At 40.3% G+C, this 20,147-nt stretch overlaps 1 protein-coding gene across 1 annotated transcript in view; it reads right to left on the bottom strand.

Annotated features, from left to right (window-relative positions):
- The window catches only part of MYRFL (myelin regulatory factor like), a 41,686-nt gene extending 21,796 nt beyond the window's left edge, over window positions 1-19,890 (bottom strand). Inside the window, exons 1-10 of the mRNA XM_075500588.1 lie at window positions 19,797-19,890; window positions 17,291-17,381; window positions 12,999-13,066; window positions 12,646-12,904; window positions 11,069-11,160; window positions 9,100-9,247; window positions 5,687-5,882; window positions 4,473-4,549; window positions 3,068-3,178; window positions 2,402-2,492 (exon numbers count right to left, since the gene is read on the bottom strand). Coding sequence (XP_075356703.1) covers window positions 2,402-2,492; window positions 3,068-3,178; window positions 4,473-4,549; window positions 5,687-5,882; window positions 9,100-9,247; window positions 11,069-11,160; window positions 12,646-12,904; window positions 12,999-13,066; window positions 17,291-17,381; window positions 19,797-19,890 — 1,227 coding nt within the window. The remainder of the gene's footprint in view (window positions 1-2,401; window positions 2,493-3,067; window positions 3,179-4,472; window positions 4,550-5,686; window positions 5,883-9,099; window positions 9,248-11,068; window positions 11,161-12,645; window positions 12,905-12,998; window positions 13,067-17,290; window positions 17,382-19,796) is intronic.
- Window positions 19,891-20,147: the final 257 nt, after the last annotated feature.

The following is a 20,147-nucleotide window of genomic DNA, read 5'->3' as shown; positions in this document are numbered from 1 at the left end:
CGGAGCTGGTATAATTAGAAAAGGCATTTGATTTCAGTAATTAATTTTGTTAATTTTTTTTTTTTAACTTTGAATTCAGGCTTTAAAATTTGAGTCCGAACAAAAGCATGATCACTATAGGAAGTTCGCACTCATTTAAAGAAGCCAGGCTTTCACAAGGCTTTGCCATCTACAAGGCATGGTGCTGTGCACTTATCACTGTTTGCCACAATTAGAGCATGATCTGATATGCCTGATAACCACTACTCAGCTGGTAGTTTTGTTATGTTATGTTTGAGTCTATAAAGGGCCAGAACATGAGTTGCTTTCTCTTGCAGTGCATTTGCACAGCTTTGCCACTTAAAGGTAGCCAGTGGCTGCCTCACAGTACCCTGCCACTGAAGCCCTGTCAGACATCTGGAAAATGACTTTTTTTTTTTTTCTTTCCAGCTTTCCTGTTGATGTTTTCACCACTTCAAATCACAGCCTCTTGATCCTTCTGCTTTTCTGCCTTCTTTTTCTTTGTCTGGAATAGTGGCTGGGTTTGCAAAATCTCATTCCCTGAATTCTATTAAAATACTGTCTCACACACATCAAAGGAGCTCTCTTCATTGAAATTTCAAACGTATTTAACATTGAAAATGGTAGAAAAATGTCAATTTCTAAATCTTACGTAAAAGTATATAACTTATAAGGTAATGATAATCCTAAGGATGAGTCAAAGGTGAAAATTCAACAGCTTCCTCAAATTAGTAAAGAGATGATATTTGTAACACCACTAGATGCAGAAAGAGAAATTCAGACAAAAGCAGTATTGCAGAAATTAATGGACAAAAAAGGACAAGAACTAAATATGCAGGAATTATACTAACACAATGCTTCAGTATCCTGAAATAAAAGAACCCACAGCAACAGCCAGGATGATAAAATTTCTCAGCAGGGCAGAAAACTACTGAACTCCAAACACTGCTCTCAAAGCCCTTTCGCAGCCCCACCCAGAATGGAGCTCTGGCTCCATTCTGGGCCATATTGCCCTCCAAAAACCTAACCATAACTGCAGGAAGAAGGTTTATGGCACAAGAGGACACAAAGTTTATGGCCCAGATGAAAAAGGAGCCAGAATTGAAACCATCTGAAAGCCCCCATCTTCCTTTGGCAGCCCCTGTGCAACACCACACATACTGGGGATTTGCACTTTTGCTCTCTTCAAACCCTAGTGCTAAACCAGGCTGTAATCACAAGCCTAGGCACATGATATGCTGCCAAAAAGGACCCAAGCAATGGCCTACAAAAAATGATGCCAGGACTAAAAGCTTTTGACAGCCCTCACCTTTCTTTGGAAGCCCCTTCCAAGCCCCACTTATTACACTAGAGCTCTTGGTCTTACTCAACTCTAGAACAAAATGCTAAGCCTATTCCTCACCATAAGCCAAGGACTAGAAAGACTCCACGCAAACAAGAAGCTACTTGATTGGCCCACATGAAAAAGTTTGCTGGACTGCAATCTTCCAGAGGCCCTCACCCTCCTTTGCAGTCCCACCACACGGCACCTATGCATTTCCTATCTTTCTAAGACCCAAACGTAATCTTTGTCCTAGAAATAACCATAACCCTAGACTATGCCCAGTTCAAACATTTACCACCAGCTATTGGTCACACAAAAAAGGGACCAGGACTGAAAGCTTTTGGCAGCCCGCACCTTCCCTTGGCAGCCCCCTCGCAAGCTCACTCATGCTGGGGCTCTGCGCTTTCTCTCTCTCCTAACCCTAACCTTCCATAGCTCCTGTTACAAGAGAGCTCTGGGGTTTTGCTCTCTTCCAAGTTTAACTCTAACTGTAGGCTAAAGCTGAGTACTAAAAGGAAAATTTTATGTGGATTGGAGGACTGAAAAGTAATGGTCATGAGGAATAGAGACCAATTCTTCCTTTTTCCATTTTGAAACCTATATTACAACCACCAAATTAAGAGCTGGGACACTCTGGAAACACACTGGAAAGGGACAGCTATGGGTCTTAATCTTCCTAGAGCTGCTTGACCTTCTTTCCTTGCATTTTTTTTCATTCTTATCCTCCTTTGAAAATGAAGCATCTAGCCAATGAAAGCATTTACCAAATTCCTGGCAAGTGCAGGAAATTGTTTTTTCTCTGAGGTGAAACAATCTGGAAAAATCAACCTATGTTGTGTTGGAATTCACAACAAGCTTCTTTTTAAATTCTTCTATAGGTCTGCTTGTAAGGTTTTAAAATCCTGATAATTAAAAGATAACAACATATACAATATGAAACTGTAATTTTTTTTCCTCAATCTTTTTGATTCAGTGGTAATTTTTATGCCCAAGAATCATCCCCGCATAGTCTCCTGTGAGTATCAAAACAGTTTTGTAAATACTTTTCACATGAAAGCAATATAAATTTCTACCTACCCTCACAATGATCTTTTCAGAGACATTTGCAGACAGTAGGTAGAATTGGTCCTGAGAGACAGCATACAGTCCAACTACCAGCATGAAGTATCTAATTTGAAATTGATTTAATCAAGATAATAATTGAAGTAATGTCTTTTCACAGAAAAAATTAAAACATTTTAAATGCAACTGCTATTACTGATACATAAAAAGATAGCCAGAACATTTTTTTAAATATGTTTGTTACAATATAAAAGAAAAAATATTTCCTTCACTGTCAAGTAATATGCTCTTTCAAGCCCACGATCAATGAAAATGAACAAAGATTACAGTAATTTTGACAAATTTAAGTAATGAGGACTCATACATGAAGACCCTTCCTTCCCCAGAAGAAAATGATCATTATTTGGTTTTTTGGCTGCCTGATTTCATCAGCCAACATTCTGGCTGTGATTTCCTCAAACAATCTCTAACCATGAGGATGAGGTATTTTCTTCTATTCTCACATCATTCTGTGTCTCTAGAAGAGAGGCCTTTAAGCAGATACCAAGTATCACAGAATTTGAAATTAAGAAAATCACAGGATTTGGCAATGTTGAGATTTTTCACAAACATCAGCTCCATTCTAAAGCAGAAGTTCTCTTTTCCACTTCACACGCACAGGCCAACTAGCTACAGCAATACCTCTGGTCAGGATTAGGTTTTCCCTTTTTTCTCATATTATTTGCTGTTGTTTCACTGAAATGCAGCCTTCCCAGTGTTACTTTAGTTATCTGGTCCCCTGGCAGGTCGACTCTAAAATAGAAAAGCAAACAAGATCAGGGAAATAAGCATTTGGAGAGCTACCTGGCTCAAGCTGGATTTCCTCAAACTCATTAAAACTGTTTCGAGAAAAACTGACAAGTGAAAAAACAGAGGAACCTCAGTAAAAATGCAGTAACCCTGGTCTATAAAAATACATTAAAAAAACAGTGACTATGTCAAGGATATAAACAAACAGTATAAAGCACCAGCAGTGGGAAACTGCTCTTAGTAATAGGAGCCTTGTGTTTCTTGGTCTGTTTGTACACAGTCTTGAACACAATAAAACTGTATGTGTTCCATATGATGGGTATTTGTTGCTTGCCAAGGGTAACTTTGCTTATTATTGGATCTGAACGTCCACATTAATATAAATAAATTTTACTGCTTGTCCCTTTTTTCACCTTCACCTAATTTTTATGTCTGGAAATATAAAATATAGACCTATGTCTCAAATACATAGTGGCACTGCTCCTGTAAGTGGTAAATAATATGAATAAAGAATTTGCATGGAGAAAACAACAGTCCACCAACTGCATTCTCATGTGGTATAAATGAAAACTACACCATCATCACCCATGAAACAATGTACACCCAGAATCTATTCTTCAGTATGCAAAAGGAAGAAAAATGCCATGATAGAGGTAATTACGTGAAAATAGAGCTCTTCTCCCAGGCTCGAAGTTCATTTTTGCAGATTGTATATTGCAGCCTTTATCCCAGCAATGTCCTGTGAAACTTGACATTGTCTTATCTTTTTCTGGTTTAAGGCTTATTTAATTATTTATAGAGAACAGAACAGCTCAAATAGAAGACACTTACACCAGAAGAACAAACATTGATTCTGCCAGTGAGTTAAGATGCAGAAGAATGGCAGAGAGTTCCAAGGAGAAGCTGCACGTATGTTTCTAGCAGAGGCACTCCCCCTTAAAAGCACTGCAAATACATCTCATGCCTATGTAGAACAGGAACACTACTGACATTCCTTAAGATGGGAAATGCATCTGCCATACAGCTCTAAACACCATACATCAGTGTTGCTAGCTGAATATAAATATTTTGGATAGGCATACTTAACACATTTGTAAAGCTGCTGAAAATTTGCCTTAATGAAGGGAGTCCAGGTACATATTACCACTGTGATTCTACGTGCACACACAGAATGGAATTTGGATAAAGATCAGAAGACTGGCTTAGAGCTACGATAAGTTTCCAAGAAACAGCTACTTCACATTTCTGACCAATCAAGTATTGAAAGAAAATGGAATAAATTTCTCAGAATTCTTACTTAACAGGATGGAAAGTTTTTTTGCTCCGATCTGACTGAGACTGTTCAATAGCAATTGTTTGATTTGGAGCTTCCACCTATAAAGAAAAAGAATTTTCAAAAATAACAAGAATATTAAATTTTCAAACACATGAAATTTACTATAGAAATTAATAGGCAAATTCTGTCTGAAACAGTGAAATCTCTCTCATTTCTCATGGAACTGTATAGAAAGTAACGTGGGAATTGACTCCTGATCAACTGACACCTGACAGTGCTGTGTTCCAGCTAGTCTGAAGCCCCAAATCATTCCATGGACGTAATTTGAAAGGGGAAAAAAAGGGAAAAGTCATGCATTAATTTGCAAAAGAAAAATTGCTTTCTGAATCTAGACTGCTATTGGCTCATTCTATCCCAAAGCATAAATGTAGATACTTAACATGAAAACTGAACCTATGCAAAGTAGTTCCATAAGTTATTTTAATGTAAATTTCTGTACCTTTCTGGAATGGTACCAAGCAGCACTTTGCTTCAGATGGGAACAGGTGACAGTAATATTCACTAATTTCTTCTGCATTAGAATGCATTAAACAAAACTGGTAGTAACTGCCTTGTAAAACAGCTACATGGATTTTTTAAATCACTGAATTTTAGTAGTAAGTAAAAAAACTGGTAAAATCTTTTAGAAAGATTAAAATTTCTTACTACTTCTGTATATGCAAGTTTGTGGACCCATATTGGCTGGGAAGAATTTGGTTCTTAAATGAAAATGGAAAGCCTGGCAAGAAGAAATAGGGAAATTCTGTTGGTTTTCTACATGTGAACTGTTCAGGAAAAACAGACTTGATTCTTTTTCTTTGCTTTGTGAATTGTTTTTTTCAACACATCTTTTTGACCAATGGGTAGACTGGCCACTTACACACCAGATGACACCCCTGCACTGCCCACAGAGGGAACAAAATTTCAGCCAAAGAGAGGGAAGTCAGTGAAACCATGGCAAACAGGCAAACATGACATCTTTCAGCATATATCAGCACAAGTATCCATAAAACATCACTTTTTTGCAAAAGAGTTCCACACAGAAGTCACTAGTAACTTAAGACAGTTCACTTTTGTCAGTTCTTAGTAAAAAAATGACTAAGAAAAAGAGTTAATTTCCATTATTTACCTTATTCTATGGATAATCACATACTAACTTATTAAAAGTAATAATCACAAAGAGGAGAAATACTTGCCTTTATTCCAAAAGCTTTCAAGTAAAATTTTTCTATTGGTTTCCCCCCCAGCTGAGTTTTGACATATTTTGGATGTCCAGTGATTCCAATATGGACTGTGATTTGGAAATGATTCTTCTTCTGGCACACAAAGGCATCATCTGTTGTTGAAAAATTAAATCCTTTATCTGTGACAATGTGATATCCTACAGCGGGTCTACAAAAACAAGAAGAAAGAATAGCAACTTTAAGTACAGGCCTATTTGAGTGACATCTTGAGTTCCTATTTTTTCTGTGGTCTGAAAATCCATCTGATTTTTACTGACAAAATGGGAGCCAAAATACATCTTTACAATCACCAGTTCTACCAGTATTTTCTTCTTAGCCTCTTAGAGGTGTAAAAATGAAAATGCGTATAAAGTATACTCTAATTCTAGTCTGACATGACATGTTTGGAAACCAGAGGTGGAGAAGCTTATATAATCCTCACTTACAAATCTGGTATAAAGGAACCCTGTTCACCTAAAAGCACAACCAAACCTTTTAGTGTATTCAAGCATTCATTATAATATTGCTATAAACAACAGAGCTGAACTAGTGCTGCAGACAACAACGTGCTAACGAGCCAGCAAGACTCCCTATTTTGTCCCCGAATTCCCATACCAAGCGCTTCTGCAGAAGCTGCTGGGATTCAAATAAGGCTTTACTCAGGCTAAAAGAAAAGCTATCGATACTGACCCTCTGGCCAGATGACTAGAAATGTTGTCCATCCTACCCCAACTAAGGAAACCCTATTCTATTTATTCAAAGGACTAATTTGTCACCCAAAGAGAAAGAGTATTCTGTCCTTATGATTCACAGCAAACAAGGAAAGGTATCAAAAGATCTTTCTAAAAGAGCCAGTAAACTCACCATCCCTACAATCTTTCCAGTCCTCTGATTTAAGTGATGGATAATTCTGAAATAACAGGACTACATGGCAAGGTTCTCTTATAGGGGCATTGGCTTTTCTTGCTAATGAAAGTTTGATAATGATGATCTCATCTGATGCTACTGAGAACCTCTCATTAACACAATTACTGAAGATGACTTTTCAGAACTCATCCGTTCGTTTGCACATTATTAGTTGGAAAAATCAAAATGTACAGACTTTACAAGAAACGTACAGACTTTACAAGGAAAGTACAGAGTTTATTATCTTTTTCTAAGTTATGAACAAAAGGCCCCTTATCAAACAATCACCAATTATCTGGGACAGGGAATAAAGAGAAAACTACTTTGTAACTACTTCAAAGCTGCTAAGTCATATGTTAATTCATATTTTAAATTATAATGAAGTGTCTACCATCTCCTCAAACCATCATTATTAAAGTAGCAAAACTTCTTCAGTTTCTTCCTACAACTGGTAATTCTTTTTATTTATGGAGGAAACGTGTGTACTTCATAGTGGGGAAAGGAGTAGTTTTTCAGATTTACATGTGAAGCAAGTTCATTAGCTGACATTCTTAAAGCAATTTGAAAGTATTTGCTTACACACAGGCAAGCAGATTGAGAAGCAAAAGTACAAATTTCCATTTCTCCAAGTTGAATTGTTTGGAACAATGACTCCCAAAGAGGAATTTCATGTTTATCATTTTCTGAGTATGCCATTTACAGTAATTAAGAGCAAATACATATTTTGAGCTGATCACACAAAGAATGGTCAGTCTTAGCAAGCAGTACAGTAAAACTTGGAGGAACTTTTAGGTAGCAAGGGATACCCCTGTCACACAAGTGCACCTACTAGAAATACACTTTGAATTCCTCTTTCTATTCAGAATTTGACCCTTCAGACAACATCTTTGGAACCGAGTCCCACCAATCACACTAGTAATGGGGTAAAGGGCTAAAAAAGTGCCCAGCAGGTACAATGCCAGGCACAATTAATGGTAGAGTAGTGTTTTCTAATGAATCTACCTCAGCTAACAGCATTTTGTTGTGAAAATGAAATAATCAAAAGGTTAAAATACTGGATGAATAAAATGGAAAATAATAATTAACCTTAGAAATGCCCTTAAAGTGGGCACAGCAATTTCAAGGTACAGGACCAATCCATCTACACTGAGCAGTGATAAGCACACAACTCTCTTGAAGCTAACAGAATACAGGATCACTACTCAGAAAATCTGTGCACTGTGCTGTAATTACAGTGCACCTTGGAACAAAGGCACTGCCATTGACCTCACTTAAAAGTAACACTGACTTCCTCTGCAAATAATATCTCAATCCCTTTCCACAGTAATGGTAACAGTATATGTATTTGGATGCTTTAATGCTCAGCATCACATTGTCTTTGTTGACACAAGCCACCAAGAAAGGTAAGTCTGGAACTTCAATTTTAAGTATATGGGAACCAACAAGTAATTGGATAGCAGCAGGAGAGCAATCTCCCACCATCAGCTCACAGGCCTAATGTAGTTGTTGACTGAAAGCGTAACAGGAGTTGGAAGCCATTTTCATTTAGAGTGACAACTCACATCACAAACACAACTGCAGGTTTCTTGGCCCATCCCGGTCCCGAGGAGTAGAAAGGTGCAGACACTGACCTGTCTGCTCTCTTGTCACGTCAATACCTTAGGAGAACGGTTGTGTGGGACACAGTAAGATGTGCACTGCCCCTATCACACTGTGCGCAAACAGGGAACATCAGTGTCCAGCAATGACACTGATATACTCCAAACTCCCATGAGTGCTTTTAGCAGGTTGGGCTAGAGGAAAATTAACATTTACTATGCTATTTAAGTCCTGTGGAGACAGTGACAAATTGTTTGCACCAATCCTGGGGAATAGACCAGACACTGTAGAAGGGCTTTTGTTAAAAGGGATCATTCACTAAATACTAGAATGGAGAAAAGCAGGGATGTAAGTGAACTTGGAATGACCTTTGCCAAATCATGTGGCAAAAAAATGATTTACAGTTCTGATTTATACAGGAAAACTCTAAATCTTTGACTAAACAGTTGCACGTCATATATATATGTCTACAGTTATTAAGACTTAGGTTATATGAGCCCAGCAGTAATACAGGCATCTTCTATTTCCATTTTCTTTAATGTTTTAGGCCATTAGAGGGAAAGGTGCCACATGCTCAATGTGCTTGACAAAAGAAACAAAAATTAACAGGTATTTTAAGTTAAACTCATTTTTGTTTTGCCCCTAAATCCCTGAAGGGAAATCAGAAAACCTAGCATGAATTTCAACCAGTGTTTAAAGTTCTGCTTATCTGATACATCTGCAGATTCATATTCCATCATGCCTGCTATACCTCCTTCTCCAGTCTTATTTTCAGTAAGAATAAGGGATGCCAAATGTATCATTTATTCCTACAAAACTACAATACCAGCAAAAAAAGCCCCAAGAAACCACTTTTTCCAAGTGCAAACATACGTGCTTACAGTTTTTCATAATTAGAGTTAAATAAGCTGTTCCACTGAGAAGTTTGATATGGTTGCCATGTTAGAGCTTGACAGCATTTTTCCAAAGCTGCATTCTGTCCATCACTGTCATATTCTTGCACTTCAGCAGCACAGTCCTTAACAGTTGCTGTAGAGATAGTGACAATTCAGTTATTACTTTTGTGACCAGCCACAAATCCTGCATAAATTTTTATAAATATATTTACATACATATACATACATATAAAGCACAAATATATTGCATATATATTTAAATCTGATTGTCCTTTGCAGTATTCCAAAAGATTGTGTTATATTCCCTTGCCCTAGAAAATACATTTTTCAGCTTTCCTGATTTGCAAAGTATTACACAAGTAGCACTCCCTATTTTTATTCTCTCCAAAAGGATGGATAGTTTCCTTGGGGAGAGGGAGAGGGGAAGGAAAGCTAAGCATTTTATTGTAAATCTGCAACACTGCAAGAAGCGATTAAGCAAAATAATTACATACATTTCCCATTCTCTCTACTACAGGTTTAAACTGAATATACTCCAACTCACTGCAACAGGTACTTTGTTCCAGAGCAGGAGGCACAGTTTTCCAATATCAAGCACATTCACCAGTACATCTGGCTGACTGGTTAATGCTTTCTGACTATACATTATAGCATGCTGGATAGACAGGGTCAACCATAAGTCTCTGAGATATCCTACATTTTATGAAGACAGAGGAGAATGTGATAAGAGAGACAGATAAATGGAGTGCAGTAAGGACAGGAGAAAATATGTCATCGAGCATATAAGCTAAGATCCGTCTACAACCAGTGGCAGCACAGTAAGACAAGAGTCTACAGAATCATTTCAGGCCCAAGCTTCATTTGCAGTTCCCCACTTCTGACACACTGCAGAGTGAAAATATAAAAAAAAACCCACAGTAAAGAAATTCACACCTCATTTCTAAATGACCCCCATGCCATTTTTACCAAATGCTGTATTCTTTTTCCAATAGCACGTGTGTCAGTGAGATTTTATGAACAGTGACTCCCAAGGAAAGCATATTTCAAAGCTCTGTCTTTAAGTATTAAAAACAGCAATAGCAATTTTAGATACAGAAGCGTCTGCTCATCTTCTTTCCAGCAGTGGTAGACTTAGAGGACTAGTCACAATCAAGCAACACTGATGAAATAAAAGATACCAAAGGATACGTAACCTGCTAAATCCAGCTGCTACTCATTAAAAGTGTTCTAAAAGATTGATTTAATGCTTAAAAATAACTTACTCCGAAGAAATAGCAAGCAACTCTCAGATTTTCCACTAACAGACAAGGGTGAAACTCCTCAGATAAACTGTTCATTACAAACTGTTCACTCACAGAGAGCCTCACGCTTCACAGAAGCTGATCCATTTCTGTACATGCCTGATAAGCTTTTTTGTATCAATTGGTATAAGCTTAGCATTTTTATCTTGATAAAACAATGAACCAAATTAATTTGGGGAAGGGGTGGGGAAAAACACACAGCTTTCACCAAGCTTGCGCATGGATACACACTGCAGAAAAAATATGGAGTTGAGATGATAAAGGGAAACTGCAATCTGTTTGCTCATCCATGACATTAATTCCCTGTTTAGCTGACCCAAGATGGTTTCTTTGCCCAGTCAATTTAGTGCCAAGCAAAGTCAGAGGAGTATGGTATCATCTGTGTACTACAGGCTCACTCATGGAGAAGGGCAGAATATTTTGCCCAGAGAGTCCTCAGGAAACATGAACCTGTAACGCTGCTTCTCTCTTTGCCAAATATAAATAGGTCCTGGTTTTCAAAAACACTGAAGAGGTAAATTCCTCCAAACCTGGTAGTGGAGTACAGACTGTTAATACTGCTACCTTTTCAGAGCCAGCAGGAGCTGTGCTCTTAAAATATTTACTTGTCTATGGTACGAAACATTAAATTTCATCTTCACACAGTTGCTTACCTTGTCTGGAGTCCTGAGACTGGACTGGAGAATCGGTGGCATCTCCCAGTAATTGTGAGAGCTTCCTTTTTTTGCCTGATGCTGCAGAAATACTTTTTAAAAAATACATGTTGCATTACTCATTTATAAGTATAAATACAGATATTACAGAATCATAACAAGAGAATACCCACGTATCTCATTCTAACTGTATTGTTACCCAACTTCTGATTTGCCAGGGGGAGGAGATTGCTGTTGGCTTTTTAAAACTGAATTATGCAATTTTTCATTCCAAAACATAAATTCATTTATTTTTTTATTTCATACAAATAGAGAAATTGATCTCTTTTTAAAAATTTACACAGTGCATACGTGGCACGGTTTTATTGCCCCCTGACATTTGCATTAAAATCACAGCTTTATCTTAAATAACTGTATTCCACCAAGCATGAGCTCACTTTCCTTCTTATACAGAAAACACTAGTATCAGTTAAACTAATGTGTTAATGAAGAGATCTCAAGGGGCAACTGAGGGGTAACAGTTTTCGCCTTTCCCAGAAACTGAGATTTCAAAAAATGCTCCTTTGTGCAAAGGGAAAAAACCTTATTCCAAAGTTTTGATATTATAAAGTGTAAGCTACAATATCCTGACAGATGGTCATTCCTTCTGGATGGGGGAAAAAACAAGCCAAACTCCAAGTCTCAGTGAGGCCCAGTAGGTACTCGAACTAAAGTTTCTCCACCAGCAGAAGAAAAGCCCACCCACCACATTGTTATTCTTTTTCTGGGTTTGTTCAAAAGTTTCACATTTGGTTAAGAAGTATTTTGTATCTTAAGTTCCAATAACTAAAGTATTCCCTCAAAAAATAACATGATTTTGACTAACTGGCACCTTCTACTGGAAAACAAACAAACAAATAACACAAATAGCTTCACTGAGAAACCCAGGCGCAGCTTCCTTCCTCCACAGCACATGTAATACATAATTGAGCTCTGTACAGAAGAGGAGACAGGGACAGAGCATCTGCAAGCCCAGGACTAACACTGATGAATTCACATTTCTCTCCCCATAACCAGGGAGGTCCCCCTCTGGCATGCATCAGTCAATTCATTCTTACATGGTTGGATGCTTGCACTAGCCCAGTGTATTTTAAATAATTAAGCATCCACAGCACGCTAGTGGGTGAATATGGCAGATGGTACATGAACACCGTTTCACTTGCTTACATAGATATGAGAAAATTTTTTTCTCATGCCACTTGTCAGAACACTTACAAGATCCTTATGGGCAAATCCCTGCAATAGGTATTGCAAAACGCCTGAATGTTTTTATAATCCAGTTATGAAGCACCTGTTGATCCCTCTTTAGCCTTCTAACATTTTAAAAATTGAAATCCATTCCTACTTCCAATCTGAACTTCAATCAAGATGTTTAAAGAACCCTCAACCACGAGTGTCTCAAAAATGTCTAAACACTGCCATCCTGTGGAGAACCCTACACCCACGGTGATTTTGCACCAGTCTTAAACCATGTCTTCTACCAGCTATACTTTTTTTTGTATCTGTCTCATCCTTTGCATAAAAGCTTTATTATTTACCCAGAAATCTGAGATGTATTTGGCTGAAAGTATGAATAATTAAAACCCAAACAGCTGGAGGATGTAGAATTATTCCAAGGAGTCACAGCACATTCTGTTGTCAGACAGCAGCCTTGGGGGACGCTGCAGGGATGCCCACTGGAACTGGGGTCAGAGTAAGTCTCTATGAACCTGCAGGGAAGCTTGCTGGATGCCACAGCAGATGGGCATGGGAGCGGAGGCTGCAGCCCACTGGGCCACGTAGTGTCATACCATGGGGCTGCAAGAAGTAAAGAAACAAGAAATTAAGGAGAAAGAAGAGGAGCTGGAGACGTTCCTTTGAGCTTGGGAGAGGCAGAATTCATGTGACCTACTCTGGAGCTGTGGCGGAGAACACGGTTCCGATCCAGAGTCCGGTGGGGAGTCTGGCAACTGGCTTTGCCTAGGGATGAAAAGAGATTTTAATTGCTACTGGGAGGAGACATGGAGGACAACCACAAGGCAATGCTGAAAGCAGCTGGCAGGGGACCACCAGGTTACTGATAAGGGTCTTCAGGAAGCATTGCTCATTGTGGTTGCTGCCCCTTCTCAAAGGAGCAATGTCACTTGTGCTTTGTCAGACCTATGGCCCTCCTATGGCCAGTCCTATGGCCCTCCACCTCTCCCCCATGCAGGGAGGCACCATCCCTGCCAGCTCTTGCCCAAACACCCCTCTAGGACCCACTGACTTCAAGCCTTCCTTCCCATGACCTGTTCTTCAGTTACCTCTGGGCACACCAGCAACTGAATACACACAGCACACGAAGGCTTTAAACCCATTCTCTCTAGACTACAGGTTGAAGATCTGTAGCATCTTTGTCCACTAACTGTAGCCAATTTCTTAAGACCTTAGTTTGGCAAAAGTGCTCTCAGCCACTATCAGATGTTAGCAGGTCCCATTTTAGCACCTAACTCACCCAAGAGGCAGCCCAAGTGTGGAGGGGAGCAGGAGCTGCCACACCGGTAGGAAGGGCATTTGCCTGGTTTGAAACAAAAGCTTTTACAAGCTGACCAAAAAGATCTGGAAGCTTAACCTGGGGTTTCCCTCTTTTCAGTACTACACAAATCTTCCAGTTCTGTTTGGAAGAACATAGTGGGGGACTGATAATTAGTACCTTCTATGCGTAAATCACAAAAGAATTTAAAATAAAGATTACTAACAACAGGCCCATCCCAACAGCCTCCTCAAAGAGAAGCTTCAAAACCAAAACAAATAAAAAATCCCTCTCATTCCTCACAGAAGACAAGCCATTCAGTCATGTTTTAACCCAGACACCACTGCTGACCCATTATTTATAGTGCCTGGGTTCATCACCCGGGAGAATCCCGACGTATTGCTGAAACCTGAATAAAGAATAAATCGTAAGAGTATACCGGGCAGGGCCTGGGCAGCGGGGTCCGCAGGGCGCGCTGTAAGGAGGCGGCCATGAGCTGCCCGCAGCCGGTCCCACCCGGCTCTCCCCAGCCGCCAGCAGCCCCTCGCCCGCCACAGCCTCAGCCAGCCAATCAGCGGCGCCCAGCCCCCGCAGCAGCGCGGGCGAGCGGCCGCGCCGCTGAGGCGGCGGGCGCCGGGGGGTGTCCTCCTGCTGAGGCTGCGGCCCCGGGGTGGGCCACGCTGGAGCGGGGACACCCCGAGGGGACTGCGGGCCGTGAGCGACCCACGCGGGAGCCGAGGAAACCGAGTAAGGAGCGAGGAGCGGGAAGGAGAAGCCGTTACGCACACATACACACACCCCCACCCCCTCCGGCGGCAGTGGGAGGGACCGAGTGTGTGGAGCGGCAGCGACAAGGGGAGTAGGAAGGAGGGAGAAGCGCTCGGTTTAAGTTGAGCCTCGAAAGGGCGGGGGCAAGGAAGGATGTTTTCCTAAGTGTTTAATTGTTTATATTCTCTTTTCTCAATACACGAGTACCATTAAAAAATTTAATTGGTAACAAAGTAAAAATTCTTGAGTCTAGGCTCTCTTGCCCACGACAAAGGGTGCAGTGCAGATCCATGTAGTACAGTCATCCAACAGCTTCCATGTCACCTGCCATGAAAACACCTGCTGAGTAACGCTGTGCCATGCCAAATTCAGGCACAGCTGGGCTGCTTTCCTCTGTGTAGAGCTACATAAGTAAGAGGCTCATCTCCCAGTTCACATCGTACAAATTGGAAAGCAGGGCCACCTCCACAGGAGCTCAGGGTTGCTGGCAATCAGCACTGCACAGGAGGAGCACCCTTAGCACCCTGGTGAGGCAAGGTCCCAGCATAGCACAGCACCTTCAAACCCCCGGTGGGAGCATTACAGGGAGCAGGTGCAGAGACATGGGGACTACAGGATGGGAAGGCAGCTACGCTCAGACAGTTATTAGGAGAGCTAGGGACTGGAGGCATGACAGAAGAATCCTGGCTGGGAACCAAAAAATCCCATGTGATCCATAGCCATCTCTTTGCCAAACCCCATAGCCAAGCAGGAGAGAGTTATGTTTTAACACCCCTGCTTGGAGAGGTCATCGTGGAAAGCCAAACAACTTAAGCGTGCTCTGTGATTTTTAGTGTTCACTGGTTTTTGTTACTCAAACAGGTAAATCTCTGACAACACGACCTCCCCTGATTCCTTTCTGAAGAACTTCAGGCACACTGCTCTGTACGAGAATATGCCAGCCTGTATTTTACAGTGCAGCTTTCTCCTGATTTTCAGGCAGAAAGTGAGTGTTTCCTTGTGTGCAGCTGACACTATGAGCTTTGCTCTCAACTTGTCTCCAACAGCTCAGCCCGTTCACATGCCTGAGGTTTGGAAGAAGGTTCTTGATTATTTACTCTTTGGTACATATGCTTGATTATATTGTATTATATCTCCCTGTGATACTCTGTTTTGCTTTTACATTTACCGTGTTTCTCCTATCAGACATTGTGTAAAGGATTACTCTCTTACAGTGACACCTGGAACTACACCATAGTTTAAGCTAGGGCAAGTCCTCCCTGAGTAGCTGGTGTTCCCACACTATGTAGCAAAACCACTTCATTCTTTCTGCATTGAAAATAGGAGCATCCTAAGTCAACAGCAGACCACTACAGAGAGGCTATGTTTCTATCTCCTGTCAGTTGAGGGCACAGGTCTGTCACATCTCCTATTTTATTGCAAGTTTTTCAGTCCTTCATGATGGTGCTTTCAAAGCAGCTTAAGGGAGAGAAAATCCTATGCCATCTCACTGCCACATAAAGGACCTACAGAGGGTTCTTCTGTTACGTTAGGACACTTCCAGATGCACCCAAGACCTTGGTGGTAACAGCACCTTTGTCATTGCATTCTGCATTCTGTATTGCACGTGCCATTATGTTGATCTGCATTTTATATATATATATATATATATATATATATATATATATGGAGGATTTTAATGTTTTTCTCCTTTGACATGTTTTGGCAAGTTCCTTTATGAGATTCTATTCTGTTTATGCACAAACAGTCTGCAATACAGACAAATACTTCATAATTTTACTTTTAGAGATCTAATGATTCAGTAAATGTTCTTCTTAATCCCATAATTAATGAAGTATTACTGTAGTATCAGTGTAAAATCCTGTTGAGCCTCCAGATTTTCTTGCATGTAAATATTTAGTAGCACTGCAACTAGAATATCTAACATACCTAAGCTACATAATAACATATATACACATTTATATTTCTGCTATGTTTTTAATGCATAAAAGCAAAAGAATAACATTTTAAAGTTGTCATACAGGAGTTCAATAATCTGTTTAACCCGATACGTGTTCAGTTACTCTAAAAATAAAGGTTACGTATATTTATATACAACCACCTCTTCATTCTTCTTTACTTTTATAGCATGGGCAGAGAGAGAATCAATTTATTATTCATGATATAGAGCATGTAGAAGCCTATTTAGCCCACTGTAAGTAAATATGTGTACTGCTGAGTGTGTCCAGAATGAAAAATCCCATGTTTAATTACTTTTAAAACATCCCCTCTTGCTCTGCTTCTTGGCAAGTGCAAGTGTCAGCCCATTAATAATATTTTGCATTGAACAACAGTCATCTGATAGTTGTGTACATGAAAGATTTGGGTTTGAAGTCTTTGATAGATCTGTGCTGCATAACTTTCCACCCTTGACCCTTTGCATTGTGTATCCTTTGTATCGCTTAAAGTTAGTCTCAGAAGAGATTAATGGACAGTTTCTCTGTTCTAAATGAAGCATTAGGATGAAAACAGTAGCCCTGCTTCCCTCAGACTGGGAGGTTTACATTATTCTCTCAATTTATTATACATTAGTCTCACTTACATCACTTATTCTGTACATAAACACTAAACTAGCACTTACAGGAATATTAAAATAACAGCTTTGCATTTAATGCCACAATTAGCATAACAGTTGCAAATTATCCCAGACTTCATTATCATTCATTCTGTTGAACTACAAGACAACCATATTTCCGTTACTGTCTGTAATTGATTTTTCCAAGTCTTCTTATACAGCTTCAAGCAACAGTATCAAGAGAGCCACAATCCTCATGAAACTCAGATTTCAGGTCTGACTGTTGCATTGAGATTTCATCTTGGTACTAATGAAAACAATTTAAGAGACTTTGCTAAGGAGGGGAAGTACATGTTGCTGTAATACTTACAAAGTTCCAAACTCTACGTCACTACTGATGAATTCTTCCAACATACTTGTATCCACCATGGGATTCTCCAAGGCTCCATGGACATCTTGTCCTAAAATTAAAAATGTCAAAAAGACAGAAATTACGGGAGTGGAATTTGGAGGGGGTCATCAGTACTTCAGCCTGAGTAACGCTGCCCACTCTCCTACACAAAGGAAAACCAAATCCGTCCTGTCTTGCGTGTAATGGATGGATTACACTTATGGTTTTAGTCACTCTGGAGAAAGGATGATGGGAAATGCAGAGTAAAAGAGGATGTGCAGTGGAAGATGAAGGTGATGGATGCAGCACCAGTTCACGCATGGCATTAAGGCTTCACTAAATTACTACAGCAAGAGGATGAAGGGCCCCAGTCTGCAACTGGAAAAGGGGGTTTTGAAGATAACTTCGTACTGTTTTACATTGGGATCAAAACAGGTGATTGGGTCAAAGCTCAGACATTGTCTCACACAGATCTACTTTCTGCATTGGTACTGCAAGTGAGTTTCTGAAACACTGAGTTTAAAAATCCACCATCCTGAGCTTAAAGAAAGCAAAAATAAAGCAAAAATAAAGCTTTAGAAATGTTTGATTGGTGGCTTCCTTTTTTTTTTCCAAAAAAACCCAGACCACTAACATGTTAAATGTATTAATGAGTAGGAAGGTTCAGTACTTTGTCCTTTGTTGCTTGGTAACTGAAGGCTATAAACAGATTTTATGATTATAAAGTCTCCAGAATTCATGACAACTTTTGTAGAAAGTCAGCCGGAACTCTCTAAAAAAACCAAACAAACAGAACTACTTTGTAGGCTCCCCACCTCTCCAGCAAGCCTTCCATAAATACAGGTGTGGCCAGTCAGAAAGCAAACAAGATAAGGATGTTGAAGTTACTGCTCTCTCCAGTGAGGCACAGGAGCTGTGCGTGGCTCTGTCCCCCTGCTACACAAGATGAAATGGACTAGCCTATAAATCCAGCGGTGCGCAGCTCAGCCCCGAGTGGCTGACACCGACCATTTCGCCTCAGCTCTGTAGCAGAGGTTAATCACTGTCACTGAGCACAGGAGCAATAACCACCTTTGGTGCTTTTACTGTCTTCTCACTGTACCAGCATCAGACGTGTGCATGATAAGAAGTCATATCAAGATTTCTTCTGGTTTTTTCCCTCATGTCTGTCTGACATGGTTCCTTCCTGATCCAGTGTTTAGGCATTACTTAACTGCAAGCAGCATCTGAAAATCCACTTCCACCACTTGCACAGGAATTCCCTCGTGTGTCTGTCTTAATACATAAATCACATTACTAATAAACATCTCCTAAATTGCTTTGTGATTACAGATTGATCTAGACATCATTTGCTTATCACAACTGCAGACTTAATTTTGGTTCCTTTTCACTGTGACATAGCAACTTGCAGATGTGCTACTGATAGATCCTTGCATCCCAGCATACTGGCATTGTATACAAACCCGTCCTCCACACATCAGAGAACAGATTCAATAGGTGGAGCATACTTACTTGCCTCAGCAAAATTGTAACATGGAAAGTCCTGAAGCAGCAGTGAACAAAGTACTTTGCAAAACCGGCTTGAGAGTACAAAAGAGCTTGGCTTTCTTCAGTAGCCTTCCTCAACCTTGTTGGATTCTCATCTTTTCATTCTTCATGTCTGAATTTAGGATATCCCCCCTTGAATCTCAAACACTTCTTTTGCTAATGTAGTCCACAGGAAAATGATTCAATCACCTTCTCATCCTTTTACCCACCTGTTCCTCCTGTTCAAATTGCCTGGCCCTCATGCAGAGTAATATAATGTTGTTATTAACATGAGGCTAGAAGTCAGATACAAAGTGTTCTTCCTGTACCACGAAACCAACAATTCCTTCTTTTGACCAAGGTCAGAGACAAGCTCTTTTGAAGTACAGCTATGAATCAAACAAGGACAGGGCCTTTAATATGGGCATCCCACAGTCCACAGATGAGCTCTATTGTCAAGTGATGACAACAGCAATATGTATCACCCCCTCCTAATCTCTCTGCTTTGCATAAACAGTTAAATGGGTAGGAGGAAAAGAGAGTAATAAATAATTCTGTGCTAGGAGAGGGAGGAAGTGCACCAGGAAGAAGACAGGCCATCGCTAATGAAAGTTCACACAGAAGAGCCAGTACATGTGGCTGCCCTGTAGAACTTAATTCTTTCTTTCTGAATGTACTTTCCAGGTCAGTGGCATCATGTGCTTGCACTGGCATCTGTTCCAGCAGAGAAGGAGCTGTTGGATCATATGTAAATTTATTTTAGATGGTGGCATCCATTTCACAGGCATTTGATCACAGTAAGTACTTAATAGATACGGGTAGTATACAAGCCAGTCGCTCACCTCAACGTTAGGTGGCTGCGAGAGCGAAGAACTGTGTGTATGTAGTAGGACAAGAGGCCTTGCTGTGAACACAAAGCTGAGAGGCCGCTGTGAACACACAGCTTCCTGTGCAGAACCGTGTGCCTGGCTAAGAGCTGCCAGAGGATATGCGGAGTCAGCAGCCTTTATCAGCTTGTGCTCAGGGATCTCTGCTCTCAGTCCACACTCCATGCCGCAGTGTGCCCAGACATCTCTGGGAAGAGTCTGCACAGGATGGCACATTCAACTTCAGTGTCACTGCGCAGAGGATTGCCAGTTACCCAAGAAACTGATGAAGATGAAAGGCCAACACAGCCACTGGGGTTTCATACACAGCTGTTTGCAGAACAGAGACTGCAGTCATAGGCAGTATATGATGCTATTTTTTGCATTTCTACATAAGCTTGATATTCTGTTATTGCCTCTCCTTCAATCTGAAGCCTAAAACC

Source organism: Mycteria americana, chromosome 1 (genome assembly GCF_035582795.1).
Source record: "Mycteria americana isolate JAX WOST 10 ecotype Jacksonville Zoo and Gardens chromosome 1, USCA_MyAme_1.0, whole genome shotgun sequence".
NCBI lineage: Eukaryota > Metazoa > Chordata > Aves > Ciconiiformes > Ciconiidae > Mycteria > Mycteria americana.
The sequence above is the reverse complement of the archived record's forward strand: the minus strand, read 5'-3'. Positions and strand labels throughout refer to the sequence as shown.